General features: G+C 64.9%; 1 protein-coding gene and 1 pseudogene across 1 annotated transcript; one reads left to right on the plus strand and one right to left on the minus strand.

The window, feature by feature from the left end:
• Window positions 1-1808: 1808 nt before the first annotated feature.
• Psen2 (presenilin 2) lies at window positions 1809-18051 on the minus strand. The gene is given in 15 exon segments (XM_048357776.1): window positions 1809-1819; window positions 4451-4648; window positions 5029-5147; window positions 5797-5898; window positions 6030-6113; window positions 6821-6919; window positions 7346-7566; window positions 8550-8617; window positions 9339-9403; window positions 9406-9447; window positions 9450-9478; window positions 10899-11110; window positions 11791-11949; window positions 17494-17621; window positions 18015-18051. Coding segments are annotated over 12 exon segments (1338 nt in total). The 5' UTR covers window positions 11932-11949; window positions 17494-17621; window positions 18015-18051; the 3' UTR covers window positions 1809-1819; window positions 4451-4492.
• Window positions 18052-20950: 2899 nt separating this feature from the next.
• LOC125360306 lies at window positions 20951-21124 on the plus strand (annotated as a pseudogene).
• Window positions 21125-24307: the final 3183 nt, after the last annotated feature.

A 24307-nucleotide genomic window follows, 5' to 3' on the forward strand; every position in this document is an offset into this window, starting at 1 on the left:
GCACGCTCTCCCGCCCCCCCAGCACGCTCTCCCTCCCCCCAGCTCCTCCCCCACCCTCAGCACGCTCTCCCGCCCCCCCAGCTCCTCCCCCACCCTCAGCACGCTCTCCCGCCCCCCCAGCTCCTCCCCCAGCTCCTCCCCCACCCTCAGCACGCTCTCCTCCCCCCAGCTCCTCCCCCACCCTCAGCACGCTCTCCCGCCCCCCCAGCTCCTCCCCCACCCTCAGCACGCTCTCCCGCCCCCCCAGCTCCTCCCCCACCCTCAGCACGCTCTCCCGCCCCCCAGCTCCTCCCCCACCCTCAGCACGCTCTCCCGCCCCCCCCAGCTCCTCCCCCACCCTCAGCACGCTCTCCCCCCCCCCAGCTCCTCGCCCACCCTCAGCACGCTCTCCCCCCCCCAGCTCCTCGCCCACCCTCAGCACGCTCTCCCCCCCCCAGCTCCTCGCCTTGCCCACCTCGGCCTGGGGCAGAGCTGGTGCCAGGGGCAGAACCGAGGGCGGGGGCGCGAGTCCTGGTGTGGAAGCGTCTCCAGAGAAGCACGGAGCGATGGGCGGGGGGGGGGGGGGGGGAGGGGGGACCGCCCGCCACAGCGCCCGCCCCCCCCCCAGCCAACCCAGCCACTCCCGGGCCATGACAGTGAACTAAAAACATCTCGTGAAAATAAAAAAATGAGCTTTTAGACACCCACCAGGCTCGCACCCGCAACCCCGGCTACGCCCGCGGCGGAGACCCGAGGGCCGCGGCGGAAGGCGGGCCGGGCAGAGGAGGGCGTTCAGCGTGCGCGTCTCCAGTAAAGAACTCACAAAAGACAGAAGAAGCGCCCAGGCCCCGAGCTTAAACTCCAGGACGGGCACAACAGGAAAGAGAGAGAGAGAGAGAGAGAGGGGGAGGGGGAGAGGGAGGAAGGGAGGGAGGAAGGCAGGCAGGCAGGCAGGCAGGAAGGATATGGAGGGTTCCTTAAGGAAGACGCCATGTCCCAGGCCTTACAGACAGACCCAGGCGCAGCCCTCGCTCTCCGCGGGGCCTGGCGGGTGGGAGGCCGCTCCAGCCCTCCTCAGCTCCCACGGGGCACGCCGTGCGGTCCGGCACACTCGGGACGGCACACGCCATGCGGTCCGGCACACTCGGGGCGGCACACTCGGGGCGGCACACTCGGGGCGGCACACGCCGTGCGGTCCGGCACACTCGGGGCGGCACACTCGGGGCGGCACACTCGGGGCGGCACACGCCGTGCGGTCTGGCACACTCGGGACGGCACACGCCGTGCGGTCCAGCACACTCGGGACGGCACACGCCATGCGGTCCGGCACACTCGGGGCGGCACACTCGGGGCGGCACACTCGGGACGGCATACTCGGGACGGCACACTCGGGGCGGCACACTCGGGGCGGCACACGCCGTGCGGTCCGGCACACTCGGGGCGGCACACTCGGGGCGGCACACGCCGTGCGGTCTGGCACACTCGGGACGGCACACGCCGTGCGGTCCAGCACACTCGGGACGGCACACGCCATGCGGTCCGGCACACTCGGGGCGGCACACTCGGGGCGGCACACTCGGGACGGCATACTCGGGACGGCACACTCGGGGCGGCACACTCGGGGCGGCACACGCCGTGCGGTCCGGCACACTCGGGGCGGCACACTCGGGGCGGCACACGCCGTGCGGTCCGGCACACTCGGGGCGGCACACTCGGGGCGGCACACGCCGTGCGGTCCGGCACACTCGGGACGGCACACTTCTGAGACGCGAGCTGGCAGAGCGGGGCGATCACCCTGCAGTCCTACACCCACCAAGTTACCACGTCACCAGGCAGTGCGCTCACGGTGCCGTGCGTGGCTGTGACTGACCACACAGCAGCGCCCCTAGACTATGCATCCAAGAGACATCACGTCAGTACACAGAAGGCCAGCCGTCCAAAGCAGAGACGGCCAGCTGCACAAACACCAGCAGCACACAAGGCCACACCGGAGCGTCCCCCGCACCCACTCGAAGTAAGACACCGTCGCGGCACCTGCTCAGTCAAAACAGAGCTCTCACCTGCCAGGGGATGCAGAGCGGGGGAGGGGCTGGCGGACTGCAGACCCCACGGCAGCCCAGCGTGCAGGGAGCAATGTCAGGGACGTGGAATATGATGCGACTGACTGCCGGTGTCAAAGTTAAATGCCTGAGCCACAGCCTCGGCCATCCACACAGCTCCAGTGTAGAGCTCTTTCCTAGTGTGCACCGGCCCCGGTGTGTCTCCAGTGGTAGAGCACTTCCCTAGTGTGCACCGGCCCCGGTGTGTCTCCAGTGGTAGAGCACTTCCCTAGTGTGCACCAGGCCCCGGTGTGTCTCCAGTGGTGGAGCACTTCCCTAGTGTGCACCGGCTCCGGTGTGTCTCCAGTGTAGATCACTTCCCTAGTGTGCACCCAGCTCAGGTGTGTCTGCAGTAGAGCACTTCCCTAGTGTGCACCGGCTCCGGTGTGTCTCCAGTGTAGAGCACTTCCCTAGTGTGCACCGGCTCTGGTGTGTCTCCAGTGGTGGAGCACTTCCCTAGTGTGCACTGGCTCCGGTGTGTCTCCAGTAGAGCACTTCCCTAGTGTGCACCGGCTCCGGTGTGTCTCCAGTTGTGGAGCACTTCCCTAGTGTGCACTGGCTCCGGTGTGTCTCCAGTAGAGCACTTCCCTAGTGTGCACCGGCTCCGGTGTGTCTCCAGTGGTAGAGCACTTCCCTAGTGTGCACCGGCTCCGGTGTGTCTCCAGTTGTGGAGCACTTCCCTACTGTGCACCGGGCCCGGTGTGTCTCCAGTAGAGCACTTCCCTAGTGTGTACCGGGCCCAGTGTGTCTCCAGTGTAGATCACTTCCCTAGTGTGCACCCAGCTCAGGTGTGTCTGCAGTAGAGCACTTCCCTAGTGTGCACCGGCTCCGGTGTGTCTCCAGTGTAGAGCACTTCCCTAGTGTGCACCGGCTCCGGTGTGTCTCCAGTGGTGGAGCACTTCCCTAGTGTGCACTGGCTCCGGTGTGTCTCCAGTAGAGCACTTCCCTAGTGTGCACCGGCTCCGGTGTGTCTCCAGTTGTGGAGCACTTCCCTAGTGTGCACTGGCTCCGGTGTGTCTCCAGTAGAGCACTTCCCTAGTGTGCACCGGCTCCGGTGTCTCCAGTGTAGAGCACTTCCCTACTGTGCACCGGCTCTGGTGTGTCTCCAGTGGTGGAGCACTTCCCTAGTGTGCACCGGCTCCGGTGTGTCTCCAGTGGAGGAGCACTTCCCTAGTGTGTACCGGGCCCAGTGTGTCTCCAGTGGTAGAGCACTTCCCTCTTGTGCACCCAGCTCCGGTGTGTCTCCAGTAGAGCACTTCCCTAGTGTGCACTGGCTCCGGTGTGTCTCCAGTGGTGGAGCACTTCCCTAGTGTGCACTGGCTCCAGTGTGTCTCCAGTGTAGAGCACTTCCCTAGTGTGCACCGGCTCCGGTGTGTCTCTAGTGGTAGAGCACTTCCCTAGTGTGCACCGGCTCCGGTGTGTCTCCAGTAGAGCACTTCCCTAGTGTGCACTGGCTCTGGTGTGTCTCCAGTGGTGGAGCACTTCCCTAGTGTGCACTGGCTCCAGTGTGTCTCCAGTGTAGAGCACTTCCCTAGTGTGCACCGGCTCCGGTGTGTCTCCAGTGGTGGAGCACTTCCCTAGTGTGCACTGGCTCCGGTGTGTCTCCAGTAGAGCACTTCCCTAGTGTGCACCGGCTCTGGTGTGTCTCCAGTTGTGGAGCACTTCCCTAGTGTGCACCGGCTCCGGTGTGTCTCCAGTAGAGCACTTCCCTAGTGTGCACTGGCTCTGGTGTGTCTCCAGTGGTGGAGCACTTCCCTAGTGTGCACTGGCTCCGGTGTGTCTCCAGTGTAGAGCACTTCCCTAGTGTGTACCCGGCTCCTGCAGGCCCCCCAAAGCCCGGGCTGGGGGAGCGGTGGTTCGGCTGCGGCGAGGCGGGGAGACACGCTCCTCGTCACCCGCGCAGGCAGCAGCCGCTCCCTCCGGGGCCTGGGATGGCCAGACCTCTGCAAGGCAGGCCGCACACTCCGCGAGAGGCGGCCGTTTATTGACATTCACAAGAAGCCACTTCCCAGCAGAGCCGCCAGACGAGCCCGGACTGCGCTTCCAAAAGTACTATGTCACAGTACCCCCGTGACCAAGCGGGGGCGCGGCTGGCGGGAGCCCGTTCTCTCCTCTGCTCCCAGACCCGGAGGGCCGGTCCCCCCGCAGGCTCGCCCCGGCCTGCCGCGCACCGGGCCCAGGCCAGCGGGGCTGGTGACGGAAGAGCACCGAAGGCAGCTTCTGCCTGCCTTCCTCCTCGTCCTCCTCGTCCTCCTCGTCCTCCTCCTCCTCGTCCTCCTCCTCCTCCTCCTCGTCCTCCTCGTCCTCCTCGTCCTCCTCCTCGTCCTCCTCGTCCTCCTCCTCCTCCGCACGGCAGGAGGTCTCAAGCACACGGCTGCACGGAGCGCCTGCTCCTGGTGCGTCCACACGGGCGGTCAGATGTAGAGCTGGTGGGCGGCCAGCGTGTCCATGAACGGGCGCACCAGGTTGTCGGTGGAGAAGTAGAAGATGAGGCCGAAGGTGATGGAGATGGGGAGGGCGGGCAGCGCCTTCTTAAACACGGCCAGCAGCAGCAGGGTCAGACACAAGCCCTGCGGACAGACGGACGGACGGGGCAGGGGGTGGCGACCGTGAGCGCCAGAGGAGGGGCAGGACCTCCGGGCTGGGCTGGGGGGTGGGGCTCTGCCCGCCCTCCCCGTGCAGGAAGTGAGGCTCTGCCCGCCCTCCCCGTGCAGGAAGTGAGGCTCCGCCCGCCCTCCCCGTGCAGGAAGTGAGGCTCCACCCGCCTTCCCCGTGCAGGAAGTGAGGCTCCGCCCGCCCTCCCCGTGCAGGAAGTGAGGCTCCGCCCGCCCTCCCCATGCAGGAAGTGGGGCTCTGCCCGCCCTCCCCGTGCAGGAAGTGAGGCTCTGCCCGCCCCCCGGGGGGGAGCTCTGCCCGCCCCTCCCCGCAGGAGCCAGGCCCCCCCACTCACAATGAGGATGGCCACGAAGCAGGCCAGCGTGGTGTTCCAGTCTCCGCTGCCCGTGGCCGCCGCCTTGCCCACCAGCACGCTGTAGAAGATGAAGTCTCCCAGACCCAGCTTCACGCCCCCTGAGAGCCGGGAGAGAGGAGGAAGCCGGCCAAGGGCGAGGCGGGGGAGGGGCATTCCACTCAGAATCCCGGTGCTTCCTGCGTACTTCCCGCCTCCCCTTCCCCTCTGCCCGGGGAAGTGGCCACCCCAACTCTCCCCCGCCGTGGCAGCCCAGTGAGGAGGCAGCGCTGGACTCTGCCCTGCAGGTCACTGGAGGAAGCTGCACAGGCCACAGCCCCAGGGCCCGGCCCGGCCCGCTAGACTCCCGAGCTGTGAGGCCCGGCTGCCTCTGCCCCGGCCCCCCGCTGTCTGCACCTGTGCCCGGGCCCTGCCCTGCCCTGCCCTCTCGCTGGCCCGTGGGCTGAGCTGGGGGACCCCCTCCGCTGCCCCTCCAGTCAGGCTCAGCCCCAACGCCACCTCCTCAGGACCCTCGCCTGACACCCGTGGTCTCCTTCAGCCTCAGGGCGCCATCAGTCCCCGCCCAGGCCCCCGGATCCCAGCCCCGAGCCCAGTGCACCTGACATCACCACCTGGGGGGGGGAGCCGGCTCCTTGGCCTTCACAAGGCCTGCGTGTGAGTAGGACCGCCCCCACCCCCCACCCCCCGCGCGAGGCCCCCAGGGCCGCCCGCTGCCCCGTGGAAGCACACTGGGGCACGTGGGTGCCGTACTTTCCTCCTCTTCCTCCAGCTCCTCCCCAGGGTAGCCAGGCAGGGGCGGCTCCAAGGCCTCGGGGTATGCAGGCTCCCCGAAGCTCTCGTAGGGGTCATCCTCTGGGGTCCACCAGGGTTGCCGTGGGGGGGGGGGGAGGCAAAGGCTGGTCAGGGCCCCACCCACCTCCCTCCCCCACAGGGGCGGCCATGCCCAGCCCCCCCTCCCCACCCCTCCCCCCCAGCACACTCACCCATGTCCGGGTCGCAGGGGAGCTGGAGCGTGTCCTGAGAGCAGGGGTCCAGCTTGGCCATGCCCACGGGCCACACCATGGCGGCTGGGAGGAGATGGGGCTGGCCTGAGGCCGGGCTCCCAGGGCCCTCGCTCCCCGCCCGCGCCCACCCCTCCCTGTCCCCACCTCCCAAACCACCACGAAGCTGACAACAAGACAGTCATTGTCATTGTCAGTAAGCAGTTTGCTAAACCAGTTGGCTCCTTTAAAATGGCGGAAACTGCCCCGTTAAACGTGACCTTTCTAAGTGTGCAGTTCAACAGTGCTCAGGTGCCCCTGGGATTTACAAGTGGCACAAACCGACACCCCCCCCATTCTGACTTCTGGGTGAGTCCTGTGGCAGGGTCACGTGGCAGGGCTCCGCGTGTCTTTGTGCCCTGCTGCCGCGGGGGGGGGGGGGGGGGCGAGACCACAATCTCCTTCCTTCCTAAGGCTCGGCGGTGTTCCACCACACAGCCCGGCCCAGCGCCCGCCGCCCGCGCACACAGGGCCGCCTCCTCCGCCGTCCTGGCTCCCAGCCCCTCCTCCCAGAGGGAGCCGGGTCACAGGCGTCAACGCCTCTCTCCACCCTGGCCTCTCCCAGGGCCGCGGCCGAGGCGCCCTGTGCCGAGGGCTCTGGGCAGAGCCACGGGCCGCACAGGCTCCCCTTCTCACCCCCCGAGGGCCTCTCCAGAGGCCCCACGGCCACGACCCGGGGCCCCACGTCAGGCGGCCTGCCAGCCCCACGCCGGGCGGAGGCTGCAACCACTCACAGGAGTAGATCAGGGCTGGGAAGATGGGCTCGTTCCTCTCCTGGGCAGTCTCCACCAGCACCCTGAGCGGCCCTTTGGGGCACAGCACAGCCACGAGATCTGAGCCAACACAGACACCCTGTCAGACGGCTCCCCGCACTCCCGGGGGCCTGGGCGCGCCCTCAAAACAAGCGAGGACCCCACACCACCGTTCGTGACCAGGGCAGAGGGCTGCGCACCCACCCGGGGACGGACTTCCGAGTCCCACGTCTCGGAACCTTGAGTTCCTCAGCCTTAAAACGGGGCTCACGACGTGGCCGTGGTTTTGAGCACACAGGGAGACAGGCTGTGTGTGTGCGTGCGTGGTGTGTGTGTGTGTGCGCGTGTGTGTGCGTGCGTGTGCGTGTGCGCGCGTGTGTGTGTGGCGGCCCAGGTCTCCTGGCGCACCTCAGGAAGGGGGGCCGGGCATGTCCGCGCCGGCCTCCCCCCTGCAGCGGGAGAGGCGGGCCTGGCCCCCCCGCCCCCCCCCCCCCCGCCGGTGCCTACCGTACACGGAGATGGCGGCCAGGATGACCCAGGCGGACCACTCCGGGAGGTACTTGATGAACACCAGGGCCATGAGCGCGCTGATCATGATGAGGTAGGCCTGCTGCAGCACGAGGGGCCCCTTCCAGTGGACGCTCACCATGCCCACCGCCCCCACGTTCCACACCGCCAGCAGCAGCGTGGGGTAGTCCATGGCCACGTTGTAGGTCTTGAGCACCTCCCTGCAGCCAGGAGTAGGGGGGCTGCAGGCCAGGCCTGGCCCACCCACCCATTCCCTCCCCCCCGCTGGCCCCACACGGCAGGTGTGAGCTGGTGCCTCACACTTGGGTGCTCACACACCGGTGCGCTGGCCCTGTGGCAGGCCTTCTGCCCACGGGCGGAGCTTTCTGGAGAGCTCTCTACTCCTGCCTCTGCCCCCCCGGCCCCAGGTCAGCCCCCCACCCCACCTCAAAGGCTGCAGGGCCGCTGTCCCGTAAAGCGGGGAGCACGGGGGCTTAGCCCAAGAGTTAAATATAAACTTTGAGGGGGGTTCCACCATTTGGCATTCATAGACCACCCCTTCATGATGGTTCTGCTTCAAATCAGGAGCTAGTAGAGACAGATGGCCCACAGAGTCCACTCTCACCCGGAGGCCTGGGGAGAAGGGGGAGGGTCTGGAGGAGAGGAGCCTGGAGGCCGGGGCAGGGGCCTGGGGGTGAGGCCTGGGGGGGGGGGGAGAGGAGCCTGGAGGCTGGGGCAGGGGCCTGGGGGGCGGGGGCCTGGGGGTGAGGCCTGGGGGGGGGGGAGAGGAGCCTGGAGGCCGGGGCAGGGGCCTGGGGTGAGGCCTGGGGGGGGGGGGAGAGGAGCCTGGAGGCTGGGGCAGGGGCCTGGGGGCGGGGCCTGGGGGCGGGGCAAGGAGCCTGGAGGCTGGGGCAGGGGCCTGGGCCAGGGGCCTGGGGGGGAGAGAGAAGAGCCTGGAGGATGGGGCAGGGGCCAGGCCTGGGGCGGGTAGTGGAGCCTGGAGGCTGGGGCAGGGGCCTGGGGGCGGGGTGAGGAGCCTGGAAGCTGGGGCAGGGGCTTGGGCCAGGTCCTGGGCGGGAGAGAGAAGAGCCTGGAGGCTGGGGCAGGGCCTGGCACCCAGCATCCACTCTTCCCCTCCCAGATCGTTTGTGGTGCCGGCCACAGGAGGGAGCCAGAGCCCCTGCAGCTCAGTGGCCGCACTCACCCTAGGTAGATGTAGGTGAAGAGGAAGAGCAGCATCAGGGAGGACATGATCAGCCAGCCGTGGATGAACTGGACAAGAGAACAGGGCCACCTGCACCAGGTGTCCATCTTCCCTGCCCTCAGGCCACAGATCCCGGGACAGGCGTCCATCTCCATGAACTTCAGGCTCCCAGCATGGCCGCCCAAGCCAGGAGGAGGAGCCACACAGCTCCCGTCAGGCTCTGTCCCAGGCAGGTGGCCGTCTGCCCTGCCCCCCCCCCCCCCGGCCTACAAGCTAGGGGCCCTGACACTGACCCATGGCCCACGGCTGGGAGGGCCCTGCGGCCTGCCCCCTTCTCTTCCCTCTGGCCTGCACCCCACGCGGGCACTGCGCCTGAGGCGGCAAGCTGAAGGTCGCCTCCCACCTGTCTTTGCAGTTTCCAGGCCCGCGTCCCGAATCCAGCCTCCCAAGCCTACCGCAACCTCGGGGACAATTCCACCAACAGGGAGCCCTCAGCCCTCGCCCCGGGCCCACAACCCCCAGGGGCACAAGGGAGTCTCCCTGCCCAAAAGAGAGTCAAACCACAGCTGGGGGGGTGCTGGCCAGGGCAGCCCGAACTAGACTGAGATGGGAAGGAGGTGGGGCAGATTCCCCCCAGGAGGGGGGTGGCCGGGGAGCCCGTAGGTGGGGGGCTCAGGTGGGGGCCACAGGTGTTCGTTCACACAGACCGAGGGTGGGGAGACAGCAGCTGTGGTGGCTTCCTGGAGGTGAGGGCACCCCCCGGGGGGGGGGACCCGGGGGAGGGCTGACCTTGTAGCAGCGGTACTTGTAGAGCACCACCAGGAAGATGGTCATGACCACGATGACACTGATCTGAGGAGCGTGTTCAGCATGGAGTGGAGCAGCCGCTGGCCCACGAGGGCGTGTCCTCCGTGAAGGGCGTGTAGATGCTGGGGTCAAGAGGGGGCTCCGTTCCTGCCTGCTCCGCAGGCCCGCCGCCCGGGAGCCCGGCTCTGCTCAGGCACGGGGAGACCCCCTGGGCTGGCTGGGCCCTGGCGGCAGCTGCCCTCCCCGTGGCCCAGGCTCCTGACCCCGTCCCGGACCCAGGGAGGCACGGGGTCCAGGCGGGGTGACGGAACTGCACTCTCTCGCCCCAATTGAGGCCCGCTGACAGCCCCCGCGGCGCCCCTCCCCTCCCCAGCCCCCCTCCCTCCCTCTCCCACACAGAAGAGGCCCACGGCTGGCCAAGTCCTCCAACACCTTCCCTGAGCTGCTGACTCTCCTGAAGGCTACGAAGCTCCCAAGGGCAGGGCTGCTCCATTTAAAAAACAGTCACCAGGGGCTGGGGATATAGCCTAGTGGCAAGAGTGCCTGCCTCATATACATGAGGCCCTGGGTTTGATTCCCCAGCACCACATATACAGAAAATGGCCAGAAGTGGCGCTGTGGCTCAAGTGGCAGAGTGCTAGCCTTGAGCGGGAAGAAGCCAGGGACAGTGCTCAGGCCCTGAGTCCAAGGCCCAGGACTGGCCAAAAAAAAAAAAAAAAAAACAGTCACCAAAGCAAGCAGCTGGCCACCGCGGCACCTGCCTGTAATACCAGCTACTCGGATGACAGAGCTCGGGAATGCACCTCCAGGCCAGCCCGGGCAGAAAGTTAGCGAGGCCCTCACCCCACCATGCCAGGCAGGCATGGCGGTACCCCCGTCACCCCAGGCACAGGTGGGAGGGCAGAAATGCAAGGTACTTTCTGGAAAATAGTTAAGGTGAAATGGGTGTAGGCGTGGTTCAAGCGGAAGAACACCTGCCTAGTCACGGGGGCTCTGAGTCTGAGCTCCAAAGGGGAGAGGAGACAAAGCTAAAAGAAGCCTGAAACCAAAAGGAGAAGGATGTGTCTGGAGAAGGTGTTTGGCAATGAGGAGAACGGGACGGGGAACGGTCAGGGACGCTCCCGCCTACTCCCCCTTCGTTTGATATCTGGGGGAGCAGAGATCAGAAAGACGTCCCAGTCCCGGGGGTGGGGGGGGGCGGCTGGAGGCAGGCTGGGAGTTGTTGGTGCGTGAGGGTGGCCGTGGCACACAATGGTTTACGGTTGGCACGCAGGCGGAGGCTGGAGGGACACGCAGTCCTGGGGCACCGGTGGTACTTGGGGCACAGCAGCACTCGGCAGTACTCGGCTGGAGGGGGGGGCAGCGCACAGGGCGCGTCCACCTGCAGTCAGTCCTGCCTGCCAAGCACTCGGCCTTTGGGGCCCTGAGTGACGGCTGTGTGCTTACCTCTCCAGGGAGCCCCATCTCCACCCCCCACGGACGAGGCCGTGAACCTGGGGCCCTGCTCCCCCCCCAGCCTCCCACCGCCCGGCCCCGACTCACAGCTGCCCGTTCTTCTCGGTGTAGAAGCGCACGGACTTGATGGTGGCCACGACCACCACCATGCACAGGGTGACGGGCACGAACAGCATGATCACGTGCTTGGCCCCGTACTTGAGGGTCAGCTGGTCCTCCAGCCCCGGCGGCCGCCCGGGGGCCCCCGCCGCAGGGGTAGCCGTCGGGGCCGTCAAGTCCTCCTCGCCTTCCCGGCATCTCTGTGGGAAACCACAGCGTGAGCACGCGGCCCGAGGGGGGAAGCCCGCCTCAGCCCGCAGACGGGCCGCCCGGCGGGGCGGAGGGCAGGACACAGGGCCACAGCCGGCCTTGAAGGAGGCCACGGCCGCAAGAGCCCACGGCGCAGGGCGCGGAACACATGCAAAGCCCTGTCGTCTCCCCAAACACGGGACTCGGGACGACTCGGCCCCGTGTCCATGGCCGCGCTGGCCGGGGCGGGGTCGGGCCAGGAGCAGGGGAGAGTGCGGAAAGACGCGGGCGACAGCTCACCAGGGACTCCCTGGGTTGGAAGACACGGGGGATGGGCAGAAGAAATAAATTCCCTTCAACTTTTTGTACTGCAAAAGCTGGGTGCACAAGCTTGCAGCTGTGAACTGAAGGGGCTTCAGAGGATGCTGCACATCTGGGAGACGGGGCCCAGGCGGGGGGGGGGGTGCGGCACATCTGGGAGACGGGGCCGAGGCGGGGGGGGGAGGGGGTGCGGCACATCTGGGAGACGGGGCCCAGGCGGGAGGGGGGGTGCGGCACATCTGGGAGACGGGGCCCAGGCGGGGGGGGGGGGGGGGTGGAGGGGTGCGGCACATCTGGGAGACGGGGCCCAGGCGGGGGGGGGGGTGCGGCACATCTGGGATCCAAGGATCTCGACTGCTGGGGAACCTACCCACTGGGCGGCGCGCTCCCCGTCCTCCAGGACCTGCCGGCCCCCCTGGCAGGAGCGCGGCGTGGGGCTCTCAGCCGACATCAGGGACGTCCTCTCATCACACACTTCTTCCTCGCTGTCGGAGGCCGTGGACGTGAACATGGCCCTCCTGGGTCGCGCCTGGAGGGGGCACAGGCACCTCATTCCACCCCGCTGCCGGGCAGAGGCCGCGCCGGGCAGAGGGGCCGGAAGGAGGCGGCGGACCCACGCAAAGGCGCTGTTCCTGACACGCTGCCGGTCGAATGACGGCCGTAAAACACGGGTTCCCAGAGCCTGTCACAGGGGCAGAAATGCCCACCAGGCAACTCGGGAGCCGCGTGAACTGCTAGGGCATTCATCCGTTCAACCCATCCACAAGCCTCGGGGGCAGGTGCTGTGTGGCAACCACGGCAAAGGCAAGAAAACTCTTACCCTACAACACCAGAGGCACGAAGGGGCCGCCTCGCAGACGGGCGGGGCTTGGGGGGAGGGATACCGGGCAAGGAGGGTGGGGCGGGGCTATGGCGGCGCGAGGAGCTGGCGCCACATCAGAGAGGCCCACGGCAGCCAGGGCTCCGCTGTGGAGGAGCCGAGGCACACGGTTCTCACGCGCGTCCCATCAGACGCCAGGGTCACCTCGGGCACAATCACGGAGAATCGGGGCTGCCAGCGACGGCCAGGGGAGCAGGCAGGAGCCACGAGGGGTGGCGGGGTCTGACTGCGGGTAAGACGCGGGACAGGGCCCGGTGGATGCCCAGGAGACAGAGTCTCAGGGTCCAGGAACCAGTCTGTGTTCAAAAGAGGACGGGGCTCCGGGTCTGGCGGGTCCTGGGGCACAGGGACAGGAGAAACGTTTCCGCGGAGGGCAAGAGAGCAGCCCTGTGCCTGCACAGAGTGGGGGGGGGAGGCCGATGCCACCCCAGGACACGGGAGTGGGGGTGGCACACGGGGAACCTCCCACAGGATGCCAAGCCCAACCCCCCAGGACTCGTGTCCCGAGGCCTGACGCGTCCCGGGGTCTGGCTGTGCGCGCTCCGGCTGTCCAGTCAGCAGCTGGGAGATGGGCAGCCCTGCCTCTCCAGGTCCATCTGCAGGGAAGCCACTTCTGGAACGCATGAAGCTGGCAGGTCCCTCCACCAGGGCCGCGGCCGCCTCCCGCCGCCCGGACACGCCCCCCCCCCCCCCCCGGCAGCTCCAGGCTGGCCTCCCAGGCCTGCAAACAGCGGCCTCTGACCCCTCAGGGTTCCAGCACGGGAGGCCCCGGCACTCAGGGTGCTCCCGGAGACAAGCAGCCAGCAGCGCAAGGCGGGCTGCAGGAGGAGGTACGGGAGAAGCTGTCAGCTACCAGGACTCCATGCCTCGGAAGGCCCTGCCTTCACCGGGAATCCCTGGAGACTGAGCTGAGCCCAGGGCCACCGGGTGTGGCTTGGCTCCTTCCAGGCCAGGCCACACAAACTGCAATCTCTATGACCACCCCAATTCAGCCGGAAAGCGGTAGGTCTGAGCTTCAGCTCCATCCGGCCCTCCTGGAGGCTGGGCCTCCCTACGTACACGCCTGCGGGGACCAGGGGCTCCCTCTCTACCCCTCAGGCAATGGTGAGTTCTTACTCAGGGCCTGGAACCCAGGGACAAGGAGGCTTAGAGGCAGAAACGCTTTCCCAGCATGTGCGAGGCCTGGTCTGGATCCCCAGCACTGAAGGAAAAGAAGAGGGTCACCCCAAGGAACTACAGTACAGCACTGTTGACAATGGAGCGAACTCTTCTCACACCTGGGGTGATGGGTGTGAACTCCACACCTCCTCTGGCACCTGGGGTGATGGGTGTGAACTCCACACTTCTAGAACTTCTAGGATTACAGGTGTGAGCCACCAAAGCCAGCTGATCTTTACTTTTTGCAAGTTTATTTGTGTGTGTGTGTGTGTGTGTGTGTGTGTGTGTGTGTGTATGCTGGTACACGGGCTTGAACTCAGGTCTGGGCACTGTCATCTGAGCTACAACTCCACTTCCAGATTTTTTGGGGGGAGGTGATTAATTTGAGATAAGAGTCTCATGGACTTTTCCTGTCTGGGCTGGCTTTGAACTGCGATCCTCAGAGCTCAGCCTCCTGAGTAGCCAGGATGACAGGTGTGAGCCACCAGCGCCCAGCTCAAGCTATTCATTTTTAAAGGGAAACACCCAGCACCAGTACTTGAGAGGTTTCCTCCCCTCCGGCCCACTCCTGAACCGCCTCCTTGTCCCGGGGGACGGACGGAAGCCCGTGCGGCGATGCTCACACCTGCGGCCTGGAAGGGGCAGGGCGGCAGAGCGGTGGCGCGGGTCTGCTGCCCTGGGCAATACCCAGGCTTGCTCTGGGAGGCTTCCCTGGAGGCTGGAGGACAGCAAACGTCTGGGTGCCTCCACAACCAGGGATGTAGAGCTCCGCCCCCCGCAGCTGCGGTCCACAGTCAGCACCCACCTCCCACCACCGGCCTGAGGGTTGGGGGGCAGAAGCCACAGCAGAGGGAGGGGGACCAGGGGTGAGAGTCAGCTGACAGACTGTTCAGAATCTCTTTCTGAACAAAGCCCCGAGGCTGAGGCAGCCCAAGATTAAGCAGTAAAACATCCAAGGCAGCCACTAAATCTCACTACTGAACAGCTGACGGGGGCTGTAACGTTGATCAGCCAAACCCGGGGAGGCAAAGCACAGGAATTCCCAGGTCTGGCGTCCACAGCTCTCGCAATGATCACAGAAACCGGGTGACCCAGTTTCTGCGACCTCCTTTTCACAGCAGAGAAAAGCAAGGTTTGCCCTAAAGCCAAAAGGCCACGCAGGAAATGGGATTTTAAAACAGCAGAGCCCCCTGGACAGCGAGGGTCTCTTTCCTGCCACAAGCACCTGGGGCTGCAGGACAGGTCTGGGATTAAGACTGCCCTCTTCTTCCCAGAAGCGCTCTCTGGCTTTCAAAGGGTCCTCTGGGTCACATGACCACTGCCTGACACTCTGAGGCCAGCCTCACCCTGAGAAGCCCCCGCTTCTCTGCCCACCCTGCAACCCCAGCCCTGGCCCCTGACCATGTAGTTGAGCCTGGTTGATAACCGTCCATCCATCCGCTGCCCATATCATGACACATCACCGCTGGATGGTTCTCCCCACACTGGGGGGTGACCTCAGACCCTCCTGGCTGAGTCCCCAGCCCTGAAAATCACCCCATCCTCCCAGACTATAGGCCCGAGGGGGCCTTGACGGGGCCTCCTCCCATTAGCTCTTTGCTATGACCAGTGCAGCTGGGGAAACCTCTTATTTCCTGAGACTCTGGGAAGGGCAGTGTGGGGGCAGAGGCAGGAGTAGAACCCACAATTTTTCCTTCTTCCTTCCCTCCTTTTCTATTTTTTTTTTCTGTCAGTCATGGGGCTTGAACTCTGGGCCTAGGCACTGTCCCTGAACTCTTCAGCTCAAGCCGAGAGCTCTCTAGAGCCACAGCACCACTTCCGGTTTTGTGGTGGTTAACTGAAGAGTCTCACGGACTTTCCTGCCCGGGCTGGCTTTGAACTGTGATCCTCAGACCTCAGCCTTCTGAGTAGCTAGGATTACAGGTGTGAGCACCGGCGCCTAGCTTCTTTCTTTTTTTGAATAAATAAGAAGCAGTGCGTCCATGGTCAAACACAGAGGGAAAGGGTCCTGCCAGGGGACTGCCAAGGACAATAAAGGCATGTTCAATGGCTCTCCACACTTGGAAACTGAGTTTCCAAGCTGGGTCAGGCAGCTTACCATTATTATGACAAACATCTGAGACAATCAACTTATGAAAAGAGAAGGTTTATTTGGCTCACGGTTTTGGAGGTTCCAGTCTATGGCGGGTGGAGCCTGCTGCTTTGGGCTTGTGGTGAGGGAGCATAGCATGGCATGGTAGGGCTGAACTGCTGGTCTCATGGCCAGGAAGCTAAGGAGCCTGAAAGCTGGCGACCCCAGTCTCCTTTGAGAACATGCCCCCAGCGACCTAAAGATCTCTCACCAGAGGGAGCCTTGTAGAGGTTCCATCACCTCCCAAACACCGAGCTGGGGACCATACCTTTAACACATGGACCCTGGGGTGTCACTAAGTCCAAATCACAGTATTAGCATACTCAGAGAAGGAAAAAATCTTAAGTACAACATTAACACACGAAGAAAAATGGGAGGGCACCCACACTTTGCTACCTCTGTTGCATTACAGATAACACACGTAGGTATCTTGATCAGAACACAGAAAGATATAGGTGCTAGCAGCAGCGGCCTGGGTAGAGGACTAACAGATAACCTGAATGTTTTAGCCATGTGTAACTTTAGTTAAAACTAAAACAGCATGGAACTGGAGGCATGGCTCAAGTGGTAAAGTGACAACTGTGAGCAAAACAGCTGAGCAAACACACACACACAGTCAGGGTTTCTGGCTAAGGTACAGCTGGTGAGCACCCTTTTTCTTTTTCTGCTCTAGAAGTTTATCCAAGAGCAACAAATAGCCTGTTTGCTCAGCAGAGGAAAAGGTGACCTAGTTGAGTTGGGTCTTTCCTGAGGAAAACTGAGATTATTCCCCTCCCACTCCTGTGGCAGTAACGCGTCCCTGTGCTTGGAGCAGAGAGCTTGTTACACAAACCCAGGAGAGTCCTACTGGAAGGGAGCTGCAGGGAGGAAATACCCCTGAGCACCGCAGCCCTCCCCGGGGGCTGCAGCATGGGGCCATCACAGAACGTTGTTATTCAGTCCCAGTAAACAGGGCCCGAGCCACAAAGCAACAGCTGAATGGCCACAGATGTCCTGACAGACGGGCATGCAGCTGACCCACACAGAGAGCAATGCTTTCATTTTTTTTTGCTTCCAGTTTCTCAGGAAGTTGATCGTGGGGCCCCCACGGACATTTTGTGACAGCAGGGCAGAGAGACCTGGACGGGAGATGACTGTTGAGCGCTCACAAGTTACAGGGATGTGGCCAGAGCCTGGTGCTCATGGGCACGGAAGCCGTACCACCGGCCAGCCTGCTTGACTGCTCCCAGACCTGGGATTTCCCTGGGTGGAAGGCAGGCGGTGGTAACCACTGCGGTGTTGCTGAAGTTCTTATGGATGTGCGGAATGGCTGCGTGGGTTATCAACACCAACTTGGGGCAAGAGCAAGGTGGTGAGACTCCACTCAGGGCGGCCCCCACAGGAGGTGGGCCCCTCACAGCGGGCGTCAGGCCAGCAGCCTCCCGCCAGGCCCCCCCATGGGCTAGCTCCCCCTTGGGCTGGGGGGGTGGGGGGAGGGGAGAGTCACTTCCCACACTCGACTCCGCGGACCTTCCACACCCTTGCGGGATCCTGAGCTCCCCTCCAAATCCGCAGCAACGTCCACCCTCCCTTCTGGCCCTCCCTCCTGCGAGCCCACACAGGAACAAGGCCGGGGCCGGGGCCGGGGCCGGGGCCGGGCCGGGCTTCACTAGCCCTTTGTTTCTCGGGCTGCAGGCGGAACCCGAGGCGCACACACCTGGAGCGGCTTATCCTCGGGTGTCCACAGCCCGGGCGCCCGGGGGCCCCGCGGGGCGGCGTCGGCCGCACCCTCCCGCGTCCCTCCGCCCGTCACCGAGGATTCGTGCCCCCCCCCCGAGGGAGGCCCACAGGCCGCAGCTCCCTCACCTGACCCGCGGAGGCCGGGCCAGCGCACCGGGCGCGAGCCGGGCCCCGCCGTTCCCTACCTGGGCGCCCTGGGCGGGCGACGTCGCTCTAGCTCCGGGGCCTCCCTTCTTCCGTCCGCGGAACCCGGAGCCGGGCTTCCTGCAGCTTCCAACGGCCGGGGCCGGGTGTCTCCCCGCGGCTGCAAGGCCTGATAAAACAACCCCGACACCGCCGGTGAGGGGGGCCTGCCCCGCGCGCCCACGTGCGCCCGCCCGGCGCCCGAACCGGCCCGGCCCGCGGGAGCTCGCGACGCCGCGGGTCCGCGCCCACCCCACCCCCGGCCGGACGCCGGCGGCGGGAGGATCGGGCCAGGCAGCGGCCCGGGGCCGCCCTCTCTCCACACCCCGCCGCCGGCCGCGGCCTCCCCTCGCCCCCGGAGGCCGCCTGAGAGGCGCGGCAGAGGCCGCAGCGAGGGCCTTCCGGGCCCGGAGCGCCCAGGCCAGGGGAGACCGGAGAGGGCCCGGCTCCACCGGAGCGCGCCAGGCCGCGGGCTCGGGCTCCGCGCCCCGCCCGGCGGCCCGCTCCCCGCACGCGCGCTCACCTGCTACGCCGCGGCCCGCTGACTCCACGCAGCCGGCGGAGCGCCCCGCTGGACCGGCGCCGGCCCCGCCCACCGGGGCGGCCTCTCCCCGCGCCCAGCCCGGCCAAGACTCCGCCCACGGCGCCGGCCCCGCCCACCGGGGCGGCCTCTCCCCGCGCCCAGCCTGGCCAAGACTCCGCCCACCGAGCAGGCCCCGCGCGCCAGCCCGGCCAAGACTCCGCCCACGGCGCAGGCCCCACCCACCGAGGCGGCCTCTCCCCGCGCCCAGCCCGGCCAAGACTCCGCCCACGGCCCCGGCCCCGCCCACCGGGGCGGCCTCTCCCCGCGCCCAGCCCGGCCAAGACTCCGCCCACGGCGCCGGCCCCGCCCACCGGGGCAGCCTCTCCGGCGCCCAGCCCGGCCAAGACTCCGCCCACCGAGCAGGCCCCCGCGCGCCAGCCCGGCTAAGACTCCGCCCACGGCGCAGGCCCCACCACCGGGGCGGCCTCTCCCCGCGCCCAGCCCGGCCAAGACTCCGCCCACGGCCCCGGCCCCGCCCACCGGGGCGGCCTCTCCCCGCGCCCAGCCCGGCCAAGACTCCGCCCACGGCGCCGGCCCCGCCCACCGGGGCGGCCTCTCCCCGCGCCCAGCCCGGCCAAGACTCCGCCCACGGCGCCGGCCCCGCCCACCGGGCGGCCTCTCCCCGGCGCCAGCCAAGACTCCGCCACAGCTCCAGTCCCTCCCCCCCGCCCCTGGCCGGGGGCCCCGCCCACTGGCCGCCTCCGCCCGTCCACCGCCAAGCTCCGCCCACGGGGGCGTTTCCGCTCCCTCCCGCCCCGTGAGTGGGCCTGGCCTGCGCGGTGGCCGCGGCCCGCGTCAGCCCGGTGCGGGGTGCGGCCGCGGCCTTCCCACCGGGGCCAGCAGCCACGCGGGCGGGGGGGGCACTGTGGACCTCGGCTCCCGGGCCCACCCCGAGCTCCGGCGGCGCCGTCTGGAGCCCCGCGGCGGTCGCGGGTGGCGGTGGGTCGGGGTGTCCTTCAGGGACCGCAGCCTCGAGGCGGCCCCGAGACGCCTCCCCGGGGCTCCGCGACCTCCCGCCCGCTCCGCGTCCGCAGTCGGGTTCCCCCAGCCCTCCCGCCCGCCCGCCCCTCGAAAATAAGCGAACACGCCAGGTCCGCGGGGAAGGAAGCGGGGCGTCCGCAGCCGCGGGCCGAGCTCTGTCCGTGCGGGGGGGGGGGTCGGCCTTGGGGGGCGCGGCCTGCGGCGGGCGGGCGGTCGGGGTGGGGGGCGGCTTGGGGGGCGCGGCCAGCGGCGGGCGGCCCGGGGGGGGGGGCGGCCTGCGGCGGGCGGGCGGGGTGGGGGGCGGCCTTGGGGGGCGCGGCCTGCGGCGCGCGGGCGGCCGGGGTGGGGGGCGGCCCTTGGGGGCGCGGCCTGCGGCGCGCGGGCGGCCCGGCCCTCACCGGGTCACACGGCCGGCCCCCCGGTGAGACCGGCCTCCCTTCCGTGTCTTCCGTGACCCGGGCCGTGGCTCACAGTGCTGGGCCCGGGCCTCTCCCTCCCCCCCCACCGCCTGCAGCGGGTTTGCTCGGCGCTGTTTGACACTAAGATCTGTATCTCTGGGGGTCGTGCGATTTATTTGTATTCTGTCAGTCGTCGGGCTTGAACTCCGGCCTGGGCGCTGTCTCTGAGGTCTCCGGCTCCAGGCTGGCGCTCTACCACTTGAGCCACAGCGCCACTTCCAGTTTTCTGGTGGCTCGTTCGAGATAAGAGTCTCATGGGCCTTCCTGCTTAGGCTGGCTTTGAACCCGGATCCTCAGATCTCAGCCTTCTGAGTAGCTAGGATGACAGGCGCGGCATCCCGGCTGGGTCATGCAATTTTGACAGCAGATGTCACAAGCAGAAGCGCCACGTGGTAGTGTGGGTAGGCGGGCCACACGCCTGGACTAGCCTCACCCTCTCCTGGGAGCCCGGTTATGTCCTGGAGAGGCTTCCCCGTTGCCAGGACCCTCAGCTAACCCTTGACGGATGCTGACAGAGGTTGTGGAGGCCGTGGTGACAAGCGCGACAGACACCCGGCCCTCACTGTCGCGGAGGCTGTGCAGCCAAGGTGGAGACCTCTGCGGGCTCACAGCGGGCGTCCAGGGTCTCCTGTCTCACGGGTGGAAGCGGGGAACCAGCTCTCTAGGACCCCTATCCAAGCTGAAGACCCATTCATAAGGGCTCTCCACCCAATCACCAACTGTCGGGAGCCGAGCTAGCAGCTAAGCTCATCCTGACCTCTGGCTGTGCCGAGTGTCGCCAAGATGTCTCGAGCCAAACTTGCACCTAGGTTCATTTTCACCTCTGGCTGTGCTGTTACCGCCAGGATATGCTAAAGGCAAAGTCCTCAGCCACTGTCCGGAATTGCTTTGCTATGTCCCCACCTTGCTATGTCCGCTGGAGTAGATTCCTATGTTAATCAATCTTGTCCTGTGTTTACTGTAATCAAATGTTGCAAACTTCAAAGACTCTTTATGTTTCTGGAATTTTAACAACCCTATGCTATTCCCTGGTTCCAAAACTGCATATAAGCTGGAAGTTAAGAATAAACTGTTGCTGCAGTCTTGAGGTTCAACCTCACGGCTGCAGACCTCCCGTACCCCATCTTTGTCTCTTGTCTTTTTTCTCTTGCCTTATTTTTCCTTTTCCGTATCCCTGCCGCCCTCAGTCAGGATTTCTGTTCCCCTGCCGGCTGGCCCGGCAGGACCAACCACCACCTAACTTGGGGTTTTGCATGGATTTTGAGAGGATAAAACACTCACACCGTAGCAATTCTGTAGTGTGAAAACAGAATGGAAGTGGAGGCCTGGCTCAAGTGATAGAGTGCCATCTGTGAGTGAAAAAGCTAGGACAGCGCCCGAGTCCCTGAGCTCAACCCCCAGTACAAACAAAGAAACCCAGATAAACGACATATTATTATGCGTGGCCCGGCAGGGGAGCCTCCATGATCACCAAGGTGGTTTTCCCTGGCAAGGCTTACCCATTGTCCCCTGCATGTGCAGACCCCTGCCATCCCCCCAAGCGGGGTGCTGAACTGCATCACTTGTGACGGTCAGGGACTGAATTTGCACTTAGACACAAACAAACCCTTCCTCGTTCAAGCCCCTAAGACTTGGCAGTCATGTGTCGCTGACATGTAATCTCACTCAGTCGGATCTGATCAGTACACTTGACATTTAGCATCTTATCATTCTGTGCGATACTTGTCTTCTTAGAATATTTTTCTCAGTCTGGGGTTTAAATCAGGCCCTGGGTAGGCCCTGCTAGGCGGATGCTGTACCGCTTGAGCCATACCATCTCTCCTCTCTCTCTCTCTCTCTCTCTCTCTCTCTCTCTCTCTCTCGGATATTTTTTTCCATTTAACAAAGCAGTTTATGTGTGCAATCCATCTTGATCTGTGTCCTCTGTGTCATCCCTTCACCATTTTTATACCTTCGACTCACCCCTTCCTTACTTTCCTCAATTCTGTGGTGTATATACAAAGAATTCTTTACTGAATTCCTCCCCATTCCGGTTTCATTCCTTGAGTAAGTTAATATCTAGGTATTTATTGCTTTTGAGCTATTGTGAAGGGAATTGCTTTCCTGATTTCTTTCTCAGCCTGCTCATAGTTGATACATAAAGAAACTCTGGGTTTTGTTTGTTTGTTTGTTTTTGGACAGTTTTGGGCTTGAACTCAGGGCCTGAGCACTGTCCCTGGCTTCTTTTGCTCATGGCTAGCACTCTACCACTTGAGCCACAGCTCCCTTTCTGGCTTTTTTCTGCTTATGTGGTACTGAGGAATCAAACCCAGGGCTTCATGCATGCTAGGCAAGCACTCTACCCTAAGCCATGTTCCTAGCCTGAAAATACTGGTTTTTGATGATTGATTCTGCATCCTGCTACATTTCTGAAGGTATTTGTGAGTTATAGTAATTCTTGGTGGAGTCTGTAGGTCTCTTAAGTACAGGATCACATCATCAGGAAATAAGAATAGTCTGACTTCTTCTTTCCCTCTTTGAATTTTATTTCTTTCTCCTGCTTCATTGCTGGGTAGGGATTCTAGCACAGTGTTGAAAAAGAGTGGGGAGAATGGACACCCTTGTCTCATTCCTGACCTTAGGCGACATTATTTCAGTTTTTCTCCACTTCATATGATGTTGGATATAGGTTTGTCATATATCGTCTTTAGTAAGGTCAGCTGTGTTCCGTCTGTTCCTAACTTCATATCGTAAAAGGATGTTACCTGTTGTTCTTCATTCCTTGAGATGACCCTGTGCTTTTTGCTTCTGGTCTCATTTATGTGATGCATTACATATAATGATAGGTTGAACCACCCTTGCATTCCTGGGATGAAACCCACTTGGTCATGGTTTATGATTTTTTTGATGTGCTGTGGTATTTTATTTTCCTGTTGTCTTTAAGCCGCACTCTGACTTCTTTAAAGCCGTACGTAGACTCTGCTGTGTGTTTGTCTTCCTCCCTCCCGAGGCCGGGTCTCTGGGGTGCATCCCCTCTGCTTAAGGGTGGCCGGGCTCACCTCCTCAGGGGGACAGGAAAGCACGTCTGTTCCCTCAGAAAGTGCCAGAGTGGTTCCGCCAAACTCCCTGGCTGGTAAAGGGTCTCCCTTCCCTCCCTTCTACTGACGGGCTGCCCAACGCCCAGTGCTTCCCGGAGAGAACAGCCTGGGCACCCACCGGGGTCCTGCGGTGTCCTGACAGGCTGCCCCTGCCGCCCGGAGGCTGGGGCCTGGGCCTCCCCGAGCCGCTGCCCCCGTGGAGGGTGGCGTGAGGCCGGCACCGCGTACGATACAGTGCAGGTCACACTGGCGCGTGTAACCCACGCCAGGCACGCCCCATCCTGCCCCTGCCCGGGCCGGGGTCTTCAGGAGGTAGCGGTCCAGGGCCTCCAGCCCTGCGCCCGTCGGCCACTAGAGGGCGCCCGGCCCCCACGCTCAGGTCCCCCCCGGAAGCCAGGGCGGCCTTCTGCTCATTCCAGGCTCCGCTGGGCCGGGGCTGCGGTTTCCAGGCCTTCCGTGCTGGCCTGGGCACCAGGGAGACCCAGCTGAAGCCCCAGAGGGCCAGGGCCAGCGGAGAGCTGGGGGGGGGGGTGTGAGGGCCCTCAGGCCGCACTTGGGGTCCCTGCAGGGGAAACTCCCAACACCCCGTCCTCGGCTTGGGTTCTCAAAACAAAAGAGGACTTGACGCTGGGGTCCGGAGAGGAGTGGCTCCCCCTTGCCGTCCGTGCGGCCTGGGGTGGGGGGCTGCCCGCCCCTGCTGCTCACACGGGTCCCGTGAGCTCAAGACCCACGGGCCTCGCCAGGTGTTCAGGCTCTGCGCGTCTGTCCGGCAGGTCCGTGTCCGCTGCTGCCACTCGGTCCTAGAGCGCTAACGCGGTGCCCCGCTCCACGTGGGGCTTCCGTGCGTCTGAACGGCCCGCGAGCCGCGGGGTCTTCTCTCCGAGGAACCGCCAGCCTCGGCAGGCCCCGTCCTAGGCTCTGAAAGGGGAGTCTCCCCGCCCCCCACGCTGCCTTCTGCTCCCCGTCACGGGGCTCTGTGGCTTCCTGGGCTGGAAACTTCTGAATTGCTGCCATTTATTTCATGAGCTATGAAGAATCCCCGCTCATGGGATGAAGGCCCCAAATCGGAGCCTGAGTTTCCTCACGCCCTCCCCCGTTCCCAGGCGCGCAGGCGCACAGTCTCCCCGTTCCCCGGCGCGCAGGCGCACAGTCTCCCCGTTCCCTTTCCCAGGCTCGCAGGCCACACAGTCTCCCCCGTTCCCGTTCCCAGGCTCGCAGGCCCACACAGTCTCTGCATCTACGGTGCATTTCCAGGCTTCACAGGGCCTTCTGCCCCGGTGGTCATCCGGCTGGATCCGGCCATGGTAGTGGGGACTGGGCGCACTGTGCGAACCCCCCGGGGGCGGGGGGGCGGGGGGAGCGGGGAGTCCCAGCTGCGGTGACCAGTAGCAGCGGCGCGGGCTGGTGGCACCTCGCAGGCGACACTGATGGTGTCAGGTGTCACGGATGGTGTCTGTTAGCACCAGATGGACACATCTTCAGAGGTCACGAGCAAGGCACGGGCCAGTCCCCCCCACCCCAGGTCATCCACCCAGTTCTCAGCACCCCCCCCCACCACACACCAAGCCCCGGGCTCCCTGCCGCCAGATCTCCTGCCGCTCGTGTCACCAGCCGGTAATCGCCCAGCTCCAGGGACTCGAGCGTCAGGAGCAAGCTCTTGAGAGACAGCTCCTGAGCCACCAGCCCGACCAGTGTCAACTGACGTGCCCCACGGGGG

The sequence above is a fragment of the Perognathus longimembris genome, chromosome 11 (genome assembly GCF_023159225.1).
Source record: "Perognathus longimembris pacificus isolate PPM17 chromosome 11, ASM2315922v1, whole genome shotgun sequence".
Classification (NCBI taxonomy): domain Eukaryota; kingdom Metazoa; phylum Chordata; class Mammalia; order Rodentia; family Heteromyidae; genus Perognathus; species Perognathus longimembris.